At 49.0% G+C, this 17,181-nt stretch overlaps 1 protein-coding gene across 1 annotated transcript in view; it reads right to left on the bottom strand.

Annotated features, from left to right (window-relative positions):
• Positions 1–912: 912 nt before the first annotated feature.
• DOCK2 (dedicator of cytokinesis 2) overlaps positions 913–17,181 on the bottom strand; it is a 417,518-nt gene continuing 401,249 nt past the window's right edge. Inside the window, exons 46-52 of the mRNA XM_082621317.1 lie at positions 16,599–16,682; positions 8,264–8,401; positions 6,271–6,398; positions 5,204–5,369; positions 4,066–4,186; positions 2,579–2,721; positions 913–1,708 (exon numbers count right to left, since the gene is read on the bottom strand). Coding sequence (XP_082477443.1) covers positions 1,646–1,708; positions 2,579–2,721; positions 4,066–4,186; positions 5,204–5,369; positions 6,271–6,398; positions 8,264–8,401; positions 16,599–16,682 — 843 coding nt within the window. The 3' untranslated portion in view covers positions 913–1,645. The remainder of the gene's footprint in view (positions 1,709–2,578; positions 2,722–4,065; positions 4,187–5,203; positions 5,370–6,270; positions 6,399–8,263; positions 8,402–16,598; positions 16,683–17,181) is intronic.

Genomic DNA, 17,181 nt, shown 5'->3' with positions numbered 1-17,181 from the left:
GCAGGGGGTGCGGGTTCGATCCCTGGTCGGGGAGTTAAGATTCCACATGCCTTGTGGCCAAAAAAAAAAAAAAAAAAAAAAAACCCGAAATATAAAACAGAAGCAATATTGTAACAAATTCAATAAAAAGACTTTAAAAATGGTCCACATGAAAAAAAAAACTTTAAAATAAATAAACAAATAAATAAATGTCACCCACTGCTCACAGCGCCAGCCGTGAAGCCACGAAGATGCCCTGGTGGGTCCAGCCCCTCTGTTCCCTGGGGACACTCCTTTGTGCAGGTGCACTTCCCTGCCCTTTGGAAAGTGAACTCAGCCAGATTCCGAGCCTCTGGGCACTGTCGCCTCACCTGAGAGCATCCATGATGCAGCCAAAGCCCCAACTACCACCGAAACAGAACTCACGGGACTGTTGAGGAGAGAGTGGAAGCTGGACCGGGCAACAGGGCTGGGGCTTGGTGAGGGGGCGTGGTGGCTACAGGAAGAGACTGGGGCGGACAAAGGCGATAAGACAGCCCATGCGTGAAGGCGTGCAAGAGGCAGCACAGAGTTAAAGCCAAGTTTCCTGTCCAGCTCCTGCCAGTTTGATCCCAGCCTTTCCACGTATCACGTGTCTGATCTTAGCTCACGTCGTGCCTCTGTGCCTCGGTGTCTTCATCTGGGAAATAATGTAAAGTACGAAACTGTTAACCCAAATTAAAATGAATATTTAAACGAATTGAAGTCGCAGAGAAGATTCGTGGGGGTGGCGCGAACAAGGTGGGCGCGTTTGCACTGGGATGGGCTGGAGCCAGGTTTCTTAACATCACTGGAGGCCCTGGGCCTGCCTGTCCTCCCGACCATCCCCAGGAGCAACCTGTCCAGTCCTGGGCCTTAGGGATTCAGCTGATGGAATTATGCAATGAGGCTTGCTTGAGCCACGGAATCGTTTTTATTGTCAGTAAGAAATAGCAACACTTTGGAGATGATCAGCTAGAAAAAAGATGGGTTGGTTGTATTAAAAAATGTAAAGTACAAAACTGTTAACCAAAAATAAAATAAAAGAATATTTAAAAGCTTTTCTGGGGGGCTTCCCTGGTGGCACAGTGGTTGGGAGTCCGCCTGCCGATGCAGGGGACACAGGTTCGTGCCCCGGTCCGGGAAGATCCCACATGCCGCGGAGCGGCTGGGCCCGTGAGCCATGGCCACTGAGCCTGCGCGTCCGGAGCCTGTGCTCCACAACGGGAGAGGCCACAACAGTGACAGGCCCGCGTACGGCAAAAAAAAAAAAAAAAAAAGCTTTTCTGTTAAGCTTAGAAAATGATACAAAAATATAGCTCCTTATACCTAAGAAACTGGGCTATAAAAAGGTGTGCCCAGGATGCTGGGAGAGCATACTGGGAGAAGGCATTCCTGATGGATCCTCGTGGGGCTAAGGATCCAGATGGGGCATCGTCATCCAGCACCTGGGTCACTGGCCCTGGTTATACTGGGTCTGTCACCACTGACAGTTCTGGGGCTTAGGTCAGCCCATTCCCTCTGTCTGAGTGCAGGCAACCGATGGATGGTCTCCCCACTCTTAGAGGCATCAATGTCCCACTGTGTGTCTCCTCTTCTGGAAACTCCCATCCTTGTCTCCCCAGGTGCAGCCCTGGCCAGCAGCATCTCACAGGTCGGTGGACACTAGGTCGGAGGTCTGCTTGCCTTCTTCGGCAGGTTTGCCAGCCAGCTGCGTGGGAGAAGAGGATAAAGAGACACAACCCAAAATGGGGTTCTCGGTAGCCCAAAGCGGGGCTTCCTGTCCCACTCACAAGGGCCGCTGAGCTGACCCCTCCCTTAACCCAGTGAGCCTGAGCTGCCATGACTTTGATTGATGTGACCAGAAAGGCTGTGCCATGCAGTGGTTAGAACACAGGCTTTGCTGTTTCGTGGACCGTGGCACGGGGCAAGTCGCTTACCTAACTCTGTGAGCCTGATAAAATCCTCACAGTGGAAGGTCAAATGGGATCATGTTTGCAAAGGACTTAGCATGGTGCCTGACTCACTGCACGCTCATGGTGAACTTGCAGTTATTACGGCAGCAGAGTTCTGCTTTAACAGCACCCTGAGGGTCAAGGTGGTGAAGGTCAGTGGTACCTTCATCTTGAGCAAAGACTGACAAGTAACAATAGGAGACGGGACTTGAGAAGTCAGGGCTTGGAAACAAAACTTTTAAATAGTGGGATTCTGTAATATAAGTTGAATAGGAAAGTTCTTCCAAAAGAATTAAAAAGCACTTTTAGCTGCCCAGGTGCAGCAAAGGACAGCTATGGTTTCTCAGGTCCCAGGGGCCCTGCACACCCCTCTGGCACATTCCTGCAGCCCAGCTGGGGTCCATCCTGCTCAGGGCAGCCACCTGGGGACCAAGAGGAGAACTGCACTCTGGGCATTTCTGGCCACCGTCCCCACCCTAGGGGGCCCTGCCCATACCTCCCTGAGGGTGACCACACCGTGCACACGCGCATATACACACACGCCCCCATTTTCTCCTCTCTCCGCCTCCCCCTCTTCCCTTCCTCCTCCCCACACCCCCCCTTCCTTGCACTGTCTGGGAGCTCACCATCGTCTTGAAGAACTGATTTACTTTCTTCCGCTTGAGCGTCTTCTTGTCGCCTTCTGACAGAGGGAGGAAGGTCTGGCTGAAGCGGGGGGATGAGGTGGCCTCTTCCGTCGCGGGCACGCCGGCCACGGAGAGCGTGAGGGCTGCGGGAGAGCCGAGAGCCGCCGTGAGCGGTGGGCGGAGAGAGGGTGACTTCGGGGGGCAGATGGGAGACACGCGGGGGACAGAGATAGCCTTCAGGGAGAACAGGCAGGGGGCCAGGCAGGAGGCTGGAGGCCCGAGTGCTGCCGTGCCGGGACTGTCGAGCCTGTCCGTCCACTGCACTGAGGCCTGCCCAGCCCCGCACACAGCAGCCTGCAACGGGACCCGATCGAGGCCTCCTCCAAGGGCTTCTGGGCTGGAAACACGGGTCCACGGTGGGGGAAGGCCCTGGCCACTGGGGCCCTGACTTCCTCAGGGAACAGGGCCTTTTGCCCAGGTCGGGGAGGTTGTGTGGGCTCACTCTTGTCTTCCAACATGGAGAACCCAGAGGTCCCGGGAGGAGAGCATCTCCAACCAAGGTGTCATCTGGTGATTATGGCCCCCAGCTCAGAGTCACACAGACGACTCTGACCCTCGGTTTTGACTTTGGGTACCTGGGGGTAAGAGCACAGACCTCAAGGGCATTGTGAGGCCTGCTGCGAGGACAAGAGTGAAACGGCCGCATGGGGGTGTCCTGCTTGGGGAGGCTGGGCAGTGGTTAGGGATACAGTTCCAGGGGCCTCCACTACTTAGTGGCTGGGACAGTCAGGAGATTGACATTCTCAGTGCCTCAGTTTCCTCATCCATACCATGGGGCTGGTCACATGATCTACTTCATAGGTTTGTGCTGAGGCTTAAATGAAACAATGAAGGAGGAACATTTGTCACCCAGCACAGAGTGGTGGACACTAGAGACTTGCCACGTGCCAGATGGAGCCCTCTTGGGCAGGCTACATCCCCAGTTAGAGCCCCAGGTCCCCCTCTGTGAATTAGCAAAGGTCATCTGTAAGCTGCAGACCTCCTCACTGGACAATGAATGAGTGATGGGGGAAATGGAAGTATCTGTGCATCAAACACTCTGCAGCTGTAAGATGTGGCAGCAATTTCTGTAAGTTCCGGAAATAGCCCTCCAGGCCCCAGAGGGAAACACAGGCTGAGAGGTTTACCAGGGGCAGACTCCCGATCCCTGGAGGGCCTGGCTAACTGAGAACCCAGGACCACCTGGTGGGACATACCACATTCCCAGTGGGTCCTGAGCTCCAGAGTGATAGCAGCCCTCCACCCCAGCCCTGGTAGGGCCACAGAAGTGGGTGGGTGTGGGGAGAGCTCAGAGGACAGGGGGGCCATGAGCGGAGCCTCTTACCCCCATGGTGCTCAGCTCACTTTGCTATGTAGATAGGGTTCCCACCCTCCTCCACCCCCAGACACCTCTATACCCCCCGTGCTGGTGGTGGCAGGGTGCATACCTGGGATGGTGGGCATGGACTGGCTGGCGAAACTCATCTGAGAGAGGACGGATGCCCTGGGGGCGACAGCCACATGCTCCGAAAGGTTGGTATCACTCATGAACTCGTGCTTCCTGGAAAGCTGGATGAATATATCATGCCCACATGTGCATACAGACACTCACACACACACACACACACCCCACAGAGGCTTAGCATGAGGCAGTTCTAGGCCCTGAAAAGTCAGCGATAAGGGTTTGCCATGGCTTCTATGGACCCAGCCCCAAGTTCATTTATTCTGTTTTGTGTCACTTTATGCCAGAGTGCCATGCATGGTTGCACAGGTTGTATACTATACAACTCTGCTGTGTGTATGTGGGGCGGGGCGGGGGGGGGCATACATTTAGACTGTGTGAATGATGCCCCCTAGAATTGTGAAGCAGTCTTGTTTCTAGCCTTCCCCCCTGAAAAGAATAGCCTCTGAGGCCTACTGGGAAGTTTGTGGGGGATTCTTTTGCATCTCAGCTGGGCCCTTGCCCTTTCATCCGGCAGCCCTCCCTTCCCAGGAGAGTAAATCCCTCTCCCGCTTCCAGGCTCCCAGAATGCTTTCAAGAAACCTCTCTTTCAGGGGGAAGCTGGGGTTGAATCCAGGGCTGTCTGGTATCAAGTCTCAATATTAAATAGTTATTAGTTTATAAGACAGTAACTCTTAAAGTCAGGGCAGTGAGAATTTCATCTCTGCATCCCCAGCTGGGCTCCCGGTCCACTGGAAGAGCTTAGCAGAGTCTGAGATGTCCGTGGTTAGAATGGCCCTGGGGTGGGGATAGAGGGCCGAGGTGGAAACACCTGGCCCAGCCCTGGGAGGGCGGCTCTCCCGCTCAGTGGTGGACTGGGAAGCCTCTCCCCAGCCTCAGAGTCCTGTGCGATGGTAGAAAGGACACAGTGACAGCCTGGGTCATATCCCACTCTGTCACATCCAGGCTGCAGGGGCGCCAGCAATCACTTCACCTCCCTGCCCCTGAGAGGCCACCTCGGTAACCCCACTTCACTGTGAGGGTGAGGCTTGAGCGGTCCACGTCTCGGAGCCCCAGGCAGTGTGCCGGGCATGCAGTGGAGATCTGCCGATGGTGTCAGAGGAGATGCTGCCTTGGCCACTCACCCGCTTCAGGTCTGCCGTGGCCTTCTCGTCCGCGAACACCACACTGCTTCTCTTGCTCCTCTTCTTGGACCGCCGCAGCTTGACCTCTGGCAGAGTGCTCCCTAGGAAGATCGGCTCCTCTTGTTCCACTTTGGGAGCCTTGGGAGGTGCTAATTCCTGGTCGAAGCTGAATGGCAAGAAGGACAGCAGTAAACACTGCAGTTAGAGCTTCAGTGGAACTGTCTTGCGGGGACCCAGGCTGACGGAGCTGTCACCACGGGGTCGGGGGGTAGATCAGCTCACCTGGCAGAGTTTGGGGAGCCACTTGCTTAATTTGCAAACACTCAAAATACAGGGTAAAATAAAATTGAAGGCAGTGAGCCATAAGACTGGTGATAGGAAGAGACAACTGGTTAAAATTATGGATCTGGATTCAAATCTATGCCACTTTTTAGCCGAATGACTTTGGGCAAATCACTCAACCTCTCTGAGCCACGATTTCCTTTTCAGTAAACGGGGGTGTTGGCAGCAACCTTGCAGAGTAGCCAAGAGAGGAGGTCAAGGACCCCTTAGCACATTCTCCCAGAGAGAGTTCTCCATCACAGGATCTGCTATTACATTAGTTGAGCCGGGCCGGGTCGCGCAGATGGCTCCAAGAAAGTGGAAGCGGAGAGGCTCTTCTTGGCCGAGGAGGGGAACCCTGACAGAGGTATAGGTAGGTACAGGAGGAGGAGCTCTGGGATGGGGAGTTGGTGGGGACGGGAGCCCCGGCAGAGGCAAGAAGATGAGGAGCTCAGGCTGGCTGATGGAGGTGGCTGGACGGGGAGCCTGTGGGCCGTGCGGTGCCCTGCTGGGTCCTCAGGAAAAGCCACCACACCTCTCTGGGCCTCGACTGACCCCCTAACAACGGCACTAAGCCGCACAGGGTAGTTGTGAGGGCTTTAATGAGGTGCCAGGTGGGGAAGGGCTTTCAAACAGAAGGGCCCGGAGATGTAGAAGGAGGGCCAAGGGCAGAGGGGCAAGCAGCGAGGCTTTGCTGAGGGCCGGGCTGGTGCAGGGGTGCAGGGGGCTGCCCGGGGTGGACTGACCTCTCGGAGGTGACTCTGCTGGGCGTGCTGCAGTCAGAGTTCGTGGAAGTCATGGAGATGATGGACATCTGCCTGTAGGAGCGCAGCATGGACCGGGGCCGGCCCACTCGCCTGTCCTCGAAGTCGGGCTGTGGGCGGGGAGGAGGGTGTGGTTAGAAGCCAGGTCTGATGTCAAGGCGGGGCCGGGGTGGGGGGCGGATGGGGTGACGTGGCCTCCGCATTACTGCTGCCTTCCTCCTGCCCCTGCGTAGGGCAGAGCAGACACTCCCCCGCCGGTGAGGTTACGCACAGCTGTTTAAGAAAGGATGTGTCAGGCCTTTATTCCTGGGTCCTGGGAGGTGAGGTCTAAATCCTTGCGATTTCCCCACTGGTAGGAGTGTCTTTGTGTTTCATGGTGGCCCCTTTACACTGATGGGAAGACTCAGGATGGGGGCTGGCCAGAAAGACCAACCTTGTGATTACAGGGCTGGGACTCTGGGCCAGATAATATCAGCTCAGCCTCTGGGGAGGAAGGGGGGCTGGAGACTGATGTCAGCCACGGGGCCAACGATTCATTCAATCATGCCTATAAACCCCAATTAACACTCCAGACGCTTAGGCTAAGGTGAGCTTTCCTGGCTGGTAATCACACATGGATGTGCCAGTAGGATAGATACGGTGACATGTCCTGAGGACACAGAAGCTGTGTGTTTGGGACCCTCCCAGACTTCACCCTATGCTTCTCCTCATTTGGCTGGTCCTGATTTGTTTCCTTGATAATAAAACTGTAATCGTAAGTACAGTCATCCTTCAGGATCTAGGACCTCCGAGGATACCAAAATCCAGCGATGCTCAAGTCCCTTACATAAAGTGGCTTGTATTTGCATGCAGCCTATACATATCCTCCAGTATAATTTAAATCCTCTCTAGATTACTTTAATACCTAATACAATGTAAATGCTATGTAAATAGTTGTAACTATAATGTAAATGTGAGGTAAATAGTTGCCAGCACAGCAAATTCAAGTTTTGCTTTTTGGAACTTTCTCGATTTTTTTCCCCAAGTATTTCTGATCCTCCATTGGTTGAATCTGTGAATAGGGAACTCATGGATCTGGAGGGAGGGCCGACTCCTTGACTTCTGTGAAATTATCAGACCTGAAGGGGTGGTGGGAATCTCCAAATTTGTAAACAGTTGGTCAGAGGTGCAGGTGGCCTGGGAACCCTGGTGTCTGAAGTGAGGAGAGTCTTGTGGAGGACTTTGCCCTTAACCTATGCAATGTCACCTAACTCTGGGTGAGAACTGAATTGGGGTGTCACACATGGAGTGCTGGAAGAGGCAACCTGTCTCATGGAAAAACTGTTGTGCCAGAAGATAAGAGACCTGAGTTCACCTCCATGCTTTCATTAACTCACTTCTTGTCTCTGGGCCTCAGTTTTCCCATCTGTAAAATCAGAGGGTTGTGCCAGATGGCCTCTGAAGGACCACGCAGCCTTGACGTTTTATGATGCTACTTTCTGGGGAAGAGGATAAAGAAGACGTCTCGTGAGCACCAGACTTATGGCCTCTTGAGGACACGGAGCTTATGAGTGGCCCAAAGCGCTGGCTTTGCAGGCCAAAAGAGCCAGGGGCAGTGACCTGCACTCACTTGTCATGTAGCCTCTGGCAAGTCACTTACACCTAGGAACCTCCAGAAGAGACACAAGGGGTTAAAAATCACTCCCAGGCTTGTTGTGAAGACGAAATGACCTAAGTGCTTAGATTAGACTGGCACATAACAGGTGCTTCATCAATAATGCTTTTATTATTAGCATGGTCCCTTGAGTGCTAAGGCCTCAATTTGTAACTGGCATTTATCTGGGGTGGCTTTTGAGGGACCAAGTTTCCAGAAAGGTTCCCTGGATTGGCCCTGGCACTGCTGGCTCTCAGGTCCTTCTCCTCAAGGGCAGGTTCCTCGGCTCCAATCTCATCCTCCTCCCTGCCCACCCCTCCCAGCCACAGGGACCACCAGTACCATCTCTCTGACACCATACTCCTTCTCCACCTTCACTTTCAGGTTCTTGAAACATTCCTCCATCCGGTCGTGGAAGGGCCGCAGATTTTCTGACACCCTTTTCTCGTGGATCTTAATCCCAGCTCCCAGGAAGGGTATCTGGAGAGAAGGTGGTAAATGATGAGCCGAAGGTTGGCCACCTGGCCCCATGGAGGTGGTGGAAGCAAGTCTGCCTGCTGAGAATTTGTTGAGGGCTTTAGGGTCTTGGAAACCTTCAAGTGGGGTCACCAACCCTGAGAAATGGGAAAGCTGCATCCTTGGGGTTTGCTCTGAAAACAAGACCTCTAGGAGAAAGACCTCCAGCTGCCCTTGCCCCACAGGAGGGCTGGACACCCCCCACCCCCATGAGAAGCCACGTGTTAGGGAAAGTCTGCACCTTACAGAATCTACTGAGGGGCAGAGTGTGAGACCAGAGGAGAGGACTCTCTGTTGCTTTGACTTAAAGCCTTGCCCAAGAAGTTCTTGGCAATGCAAAAGGGAAAGTATGATTGTCAGAGGCTGGGAGACAGGAGAAGGGAAGGGCTGAACAGAGAAGGAGGAGTGGGCACAGCCTGGTCTCACAACACAGGAGATCCAGTGATACGACCTCATGTTGCTGAAGAAAGATACCCAAATGTTAACAGCGTGGAGTTAACCAGCCAATAGGGAGTTTTTAAAAAGTGATGTGAAAAGCCTTGGGAAGATGAGAGGGGAAGAGATAATTGATGTGAGACAGTTAAGCTCTTATTTATCAACAGAGGAGGTCAATAAACACTGGCTAAATGGTAGATACGAGGACAGTAGCCAAGCCACGGTGGCTACGATGAGCAGCAACAGCTGAGGAAGTTCATAGTGTGGCCTCAGGGAAACATAATGAGGGCTGCAAAGAGTAGAATACAGATCATTTTGAAGAAAAAAATGTTTCCATGATGGTGACATAAAGACATTTCTGCCTCCTTCTCTTGGAGGGCTCCCCAAAATGACAAAGTGAAGGAGAAACTGAAATTCCGTGAGACTAGGAAACATCTGTGAACTTGGCCCACGATACATCAGGTGGAAGGTGGATGGTAACTGACCTTCCAGGGCAGAGGAGGAGTTGGTGGTAAGAGGCCAATCTGCCTCTGGGAAGCCAGGAGGGGCTCAGGGATTAGAGGCACCAGGTATCCTAGAAAAGCTAGAGTGAGTTGAGAGGCTGAAAACAGAGGGATGGGTTGAAATTCTGTGACAGGAGCAGTTAGATAGCCAGGTTCTTACTGCTTTACCTGGTAGCCAAGTGTCATATTTTCCCATTGCCCCAAGAAGCAGGAGCTTATCCTCTAGAACAATTAGAACAAACAGCTATGGGCTGAGGGGTACCAGGCACAACAGAGGGCAGGGATGAGGAACCAAACAGGAAACAGGGGGTTGAGGGAAAGCCTGCACATTAATAGACAGTGAGACCTCCACTTTCCAGTCCCCAGATTGCCAGCAGTGCAGGAGTCAGGGGGACCTTCCTATGCAATAGCTTCAAGGGTCTGTTCTGGAGAAAGTGAATGGTGCATGTTATACAGACGTCTGTGGATCACTCAGTTACCATATGTAATGCCATCCAGGTGACAATACCTTCTCTCACGTGCACAGAAATTCATTCAGCTTTTTTAGTGCCCCACTCTTTACTATGGACAGACTGCCAAGGATCACCAGGCATTGAAGGAAATTCTCCAGTGTGAAAGACAGAGATCAGAACCAACAGATAGGAAGAAAAGCAAAAAGGGAGGGAGGGAGGAAGGGAGGAAGGGAGAGAGGAAGAAAAGAACAAATGGACTAACGTGGAAGAAACAGAGAATGAAGAGAACTTAAGAAAACTTTATATTTTTTAAAATAACTAATATATAGAAAAAGAAAAAATTTTCTATCCATGAAACAAGACAAAGATTTTATTTAAAAAAGAAAAGGGGCTTCCCTGGTGGCGCAGTGGTTGAGAATCTGCCTGCCAATGCAGGGGACACGGGTTCGAGCCCTGGTCTGGGAAGATCCCACATGCTGAGGAGCAACTGGGCCCGTGAGCCACAGTTACTGAGCCTGAGCATCTGGAGCCTGTGCTCCGCAACAAGAGAGGCCGCGATAGAGAGAGGTCCGCGCACTGTGATGAGGAGTGGCCCCCACTTGCCACAACTAGAGAAAGCCCTCGCACAGAAATGAAGACCCAACGCAGCCATAAATGAATAGATTAATAAATTTTAAAAAAAAGAAAGGAATGGGACTTCCCTGGTGGCACAGTGGTTAAGAAATCGCCTGCCAATGCAGGGGACACAGGTTTGAGCCCCGGTCCAGGAAGATCCTACATGCCACGGAGCAACTAAGCCCATGTGCCATAACTACTGAGCCTGCGCTCTAGAGCCTGTGAGCCACAACTACTGAAGCTCGAGTGCCCAGAGCCCGCGTTCCGCGACAAGAGAAGCCACCGCAATGAGAGAGTAGATCCCGCTCACAACTAGAGAAAGCTCGTGCGCAGCAATGGAGACACAGCACAGCCAAAAACAAACAAATAAATAAATAAATGTATTAAAAAAGAGAGAAGGGAATGATAATGGAAATACTACATACAAAAACTAGTGAGATATAAAGTTGCTAATGGAAGATAAATGTATAGCTTTAGTTTTACATATTAGAAAAGACAGAAAATCAATTAGCTAAGTATCCATCTCAAGATATTAGTAGAAGAATAGCAAACTAAACCCAAAGAGAGTAAAAGGAAGGAAATAATAAAAGTAAGAGTGGACATGAATGAAAAAGAAAACAAACTGACAACACAGAGGATTGACAAATCCAAAAGTTGGTTCTTTGAAAAGACAAAAACATTGATAAACACCTTAAAGGGCTAATAAAAAAAATAGAAGGTACCAATAACCAATATCAGAATTTAAAAAGGAGTATCACTATAGGAAGTACAAGCATTATAAAAGATCATAAGAAGATATTATAAAAAAGTTTATGTCAATAAATTTAATATTTAGATAAAAGGGACAAATTGCTAGAAAAATACAACTTACCAAAAAGGGGCCGAAAGAAATAGGAAATCTGAAAACTATTAAATTAAATACATACTTTAAAATATTCCTGGCCCATATGGCTTCACAGACAAATTTTAGCAAACATTTAAGGGATAAATAAATGCCAACTTTATACAAACTCTTAAAGAATTTTTAAATAGGGAGTAATTTTCAACCCACTTTTTGAGACCAGAGTAACTTTCTTACAAGAACTGAACAAGGATATTATAAAAAAGGAAAATTATAGGTTAATATCTCTTTTGAGCATAGACACAAAAATCTTGAAGAGCATATTTTCAAATAGAATCCAGAAATATATAAAAATGATAATACATTATGACTAAGTGGGATTTATGTCATACATGCAAGGTTGGTTTGATAGTCCAAAATCAACTAATATAATTCACTGAATTAGCATAATAATGAAGAAAAACAATATGAGTATCTCAATAGATGCATAAAAGGCATTTGACAAATTAAAAACCCATTCATGATAAACTAGCAAACTAGGCATAGAATGGGACATCATCTTTAAAACATCCCACTCTGTGAAATACTGACTCTTGCCCTGATGTGGGAGACATCAGGGCAAGATGTACTCTCTCTCTTCTTATACTCATCAGTGCAATGAGGGAAGAACAATAAGTAAACAGCATAAGATTGGAACAGAAGAAGTAAAACTTTTTATATTAGCAGATGATATGTTTGTCTGTAGAACATCCAAAAGAATGTACAAACAATTTGACTTATTAAGTGAATTTAGTAAGGTTGCTGGGTACAAGGTGAACATACCAAAAAAAAAAAATTGTGATGATATTGACAAACAAAAAGAGAAATTTAAAAAATACCATTTATAATAGTTAAAAATATCAAATACCTTAAAACAAATCTAATAAAATTTGTGAAAGACCTTCCCAGTGAAAACTACAAAACTTTGCTGAGTGAAATTAAAGAACTAAAGAAAGGGAGAGAGATTCCATATTCATGTACTGGAAGAATCAATTATCATTAAAACAGAAGTTCTTCCTAAATTAATCTACATGCCTAATATATTCCTATTCAAAATCTCAATGTGTTTTGGGGGTGTGTGGAAATTGGCAAGCTGATTTAAAAATTTATATGGAAATACAAAGGACTAGAAGGACCAAGACAAATTTGAAAAAAAAATTGCAGTACTGTCACTATCAGATCTCAAGAGTTACTATAAAGCTACAGTAATTAGGAACAGTATGGCATTGGACAAACAGAACAATGGAATAGAGTAGGAAGTCCAGAAATAGACTGACATCTATATGATCACTTTATGGCAAAGTTGGGAGAAGTAATAGTCTTTTCAACAAATGATGCTGGAATAATTAGAAATCTGTATAGAAAAATAATTTACCCCTTACTTCATGTCAGTCAAAATGGATCATATACTTAAGAGTATAGGACAAAACAATAAAACTTCCCAATAAAACACAGGAAATATCGTCATGATCTTGGGATAGCCAGAGATTTCATAAAGTGAAGACAAAAGTAATAATCATTAAAAAAATGGATAAATTGGGCCTCATTAAAATTACAAACTTCTGTTCTTCAAAAATACACCATTAGAAAGTAAACAGACAAGCCACAGACTGAATGAAGATATTTGCAATACATATATTTGACAGAGGACTCATATCTAGAATATATATAAACTCCTATGAATTATTAATAAAAAGACAATTCAGTTAATAAAATAAGTAAAAGATTTGAACAAACGTTTCACAGAAAGGTTATTCAATTAGCCAATAAACACATGAAAAGGCGATGAACACCGCTGCTCGCAAAGGAAATGCAAATTAAAATTAAACTGACACCTCACAACCACCAGAAAGACTAAAATTAAAGACTCACAGTATCATGCGTCAGCGAGAATGTGGAGCAACCCAGACTCACAGACGTTCTTGGTGGGAGTGTAAATTGGCTCAGCCACTTTGGAAAACTGCTTCTTGGTATCCAGTAAGGCTAAAGATAAACGTATGACCCAGCACTCCCACTACTAGATAGATAGTGAGGACACTGAGCGCTTATGCCCATCAAAAAACATGAACAAGAATGTTCATACAACTCTTTCCACACTATCCAAAACCTGAAAACAACTCACCATCAACAGGAGAATGGATAAATACATTGGTATATTATTGGTATATTGTATAGTCACACAATGGATAACACTTAGAACAAAAAAAGAAAAACTTCTCTTGCATGTAAAAGCCTGGATGAATCACAAAGGCATTACGGTGAAAAGAAGAAGCCAGACACACAGTAACACATACTGTATAATACCACTTTTATGACGTTCAAGAACTGACAAAACTAATCTATAGTGATAGAAGTTTGGCAGTTATCTGTTAAAGCCAGATATTCTAACATACTATAACTGAGCAATTCCACACCTAGGTATACATCCAACAGAATTTGTGCATGTGTGTGCCAAAAAGACACACACAAAAATGTTCAGAACAGCATGCCTTGTAATACCGTCAAACTGAAATCAACCCAAATCTCCACCAGTTGAAAAAGAAATAAATATGTTTTGGCAGAGTTATACAGTCCAGCTGCATAGACGATTATACATCAATGAAAATGAATAAATGATTGCTATGTACAACAAAATAAATCCATTTTAAAACATGACAATAAACAAAATAAGTTAGACACAAAAGAATGCACACGGTGTGATTCCGTTTATATAGTGCTTGGGTGGTTAAAAAGTATTTTTAAAAAGCAAGTAAGTGGTTACTGTAAAAGCAGGAGAGGGGTCAACCTTGGGGAGGGCTGGCAATGACTAAAAGAAGGCACAAGAGAGGCTTCTGGGTGCTAGAGGAATTCTGCTTCTGCATCTGGTGGTGGCCACACGTGTACACTGTGACAACTCGGTGGGCTGTGTATTTTTGTTAGGTGTAGTTCTCTGTATGTAATATTTCGTGACATGTTTACAAGAAGAATGTACTGTAGACATCTTCCCATGCCAATGAATAGAGAGAAAATCTTTACAAAGAACACAATTCAGAAGCGATCACTCTTGAAATCCATGAAATCTTGAACACAGACTGTACTTGGCACTTCCAGCTTCTGTGGGGTTTGCTAGCGGTGCGAGTCCATCTCCCTTTGAAATCTAAGGGTCTCGTGTTTTGAGAAAAGCCAAAGTGAATCTGGCTTTGGCAAACCAAGATCCAATCTATAATTAAGCTCCAAGAAGGCAGGGAGGGAGCAGGCCCCCAGTTTGATCCAGCGCTTTCTTTCTGTGGCCTGGCACTCAGTTGGGACTCAAATATATATAAGTTGCAAGAATGAATGGAGTAAAATGGAAGAGCTAATCTGCTGTGTGTAAAGTAAAAAAGGTCACCTTCACCCTGAACAGGGCAGCATCTTTTGAGTATTTAGGACGCTGGACTCTGAGGGGGAGGAATGCGGCCCAAGGCAATCGCCTTTGCAGGCTCTTAGAAGCTGTAACATCAAACATATGCTTTCAAAGTCTCCTTTCTTTGCTTGTGGTGCCCCTCTATTAACTGCAAGACTTTGGAAGAATTTCCTTAGAAGGCACTGCCTGGTATCAGCTGTGCTCTGAGGCCACACAGTCTGGTCCATGCTTTGGGTGCAGTGAATACAGCCCAGAGAGTCCATTACCAGGTGATAAGACATGCGCAGTAGAGAGGCCCAGGACAGTGATATGGATTGAGAATGACACCCAGCAACCAAACACATTTGTGTGACATGTTAGCCCTCCCTGGGGCACCCCAGAAAGAGTTGAGGAAGGAAACCAACCAAAGCTGAGTCTTCCTGCTTCCCAAGCTGGGGAGGGGGAGGGGGAGGGGGAGTATCATTATTTGAGTATTAAAGGACACGATGACCTCGGAAGGCTGGGGCTCTTGGGGATGTCTGGGTGTCACAGGTGGCACAAGGTAAGAAGGGAGAGAAAATTCCACACTCACAAAATGCATTCAGGAGAGTGTATCTGTGCAGCGCCTGGCGTTTTATTTTTAAGGCCTCTAACTTTGCATAAATTGGCAGAGGCAGAGAAGGACCTGAATTAGGAATCCTTATTTTAAGAAAAGAGGCTGCACCCAATGCTTCTCACTCCCTAATTCCCCTAGAGTAACAAAAACTCCCTACCGCAGTAGCTCGCTTTTCTTTGCACTGGGACTGGCAACGAGGGAGGAGGGAGGGCCAGCAGCTGCAGACGCTGCCCCCTGCTGTCCTGCCCACCTCCCCAGCCTCCCCCCAGCGCACCCTCCAGAGCCCACCCTGCGTCCTGGGTGCTGGGTGGTCCGTGGAAAGCAGGGAGATGTTTGAGGAGGGGCTGCTGCAGGCCTAGACCAGGAGCCTGGTCCTGTGAATGCCTCTGGGCGAGGGGTCTGTGGATTGTTTCTTCTCTAGAGGGTGGCAGAGAGCAGGAGAGGGCAGGAAGGAGAGAAAACACGGGAGAGGGAGCCAGGGAAAAAGCAGAGCAGGAGGGAGGGCAGTGGAGAGAGATGAGGGAAGCAGAGCCAGGAGGGAGGTGTGAGGGGGGCAGCAGAGACAGGCCAAGGTCAGAGAGGGGACGGGGAGAAGCAAAGCACTTCTGAGGAGAGGAAGAAGACGGAGACGCATGCACAGCAGCAGTCAGAGAGAAGGAGATCCTGGAGGGAAGGGACAAGGATGCAAGGAGAGGGCAGGTAAGCAGAGAGCAGGAGGAAGCAGGCGGGAAGGACGGTCCTTCCCAGGTGCCGGGCTGGGCTCCGGAGGGCTGAGCAGCTTGCGCAGAGTGCAGACCCTTTGCCTGAAAACCAACCAAACCGAGGCCTCGATTATTTTCGAAACCTGATATCTATCTGAGCACTGTCTGCAACAAACTGGGTCAGCCTTAGTAGGACGGGAGGTAGGGTAGGGGCCGAAGTCTTCCATTATCTGACTGGCGGGTGCTGGGTGTGGTGGGAGGCGGTGGGAGGCGCGCGGGACCCTGGCTTTCACGTCAGTCCCCCTGGGAGAAGCCACCTCCTGAATTCAACATCCAACAGGGCAGTCTTAGCAACACGCAGCATAGCATCACTGCCCAGAGCCGGTGCAGTACCCCAAGGGTGCAGTGCCCCAAATCCCGCTTCCACAATGCACCTGCTCAGGTGAAGACAGAGTCAGAAGAAAGGCCAAAAGCCAGAGGGCAGGAGAGCAGTATGAAAGTCGGCCATACCAGCCAGAGGCTAGCAGAGGGCAGGCGAACCGGGGAGGGGAAAGGATGGACACAGGGCTGGCCTACCCCCAGTCCACCTCTGCTTTACCTGCCACGCAATCAGGTCCTTGAGGCAGCTCAGCTTGTCCTGGTCCTCGGGGTGGTCCCTGGCGTACTCTTCAGTGAAGAAGGCCTAGCAGGACAAACAGACGTTGGGGGTTTCCTGGTCCTTTGCTGTGGACCCCACGACCCACCTCTCTGGCACCGGGAGAGAGTTCCACTTGACAGGGGCAGGAATGAGGCCTTTCCTACGTGGATGGGCAACAGTCAGGGACGTGTAGGGACTGACGTTTCCTCCTCCCGGGGCTCAGATCGGTATCCACTGAGAAAGGGTCACAGACCCCAGGGAAATTGTTCTTGAAGAGGGGTCTCTGGACCCGCAGCAGCAGCATCACCTGGGAACTTGCCAGAGATGCAAATTCTCAGGCCCCACCCGGACGTGCTGAATCAGAACCTCTGGGGTCGGAGGTGGGGTGGAGGCAGCTGTGTGTGAAGAAGCCCTGCCGGGGATTCTGCTGCACAGTCAAGGCACCGTCCCAGGCGAGAAAACTCAGTAAGGAAGTTCACCTCGTGGGCTTCCCAGCTCACCTCCCTCATCGTGTGTGACCTTGGCAGCCCCAGCTCCTTCTCGG

Source organism: Mesoplodon mirus (genome assembly GCF_964341445.2).
Source record: "Mesoplodon mirus genome assembly, chromosome: 5".
Classification (NCBI taxonomy): Eukaryota; Metazoa; Chordata; class Mammalia; order Artiodactyla; family Ziphiidae; genus Mesoplodon; species Mesoplodon mirus.
This window is presented reverse-complemented; position numbering and strand designations above follow the sequence as displayed.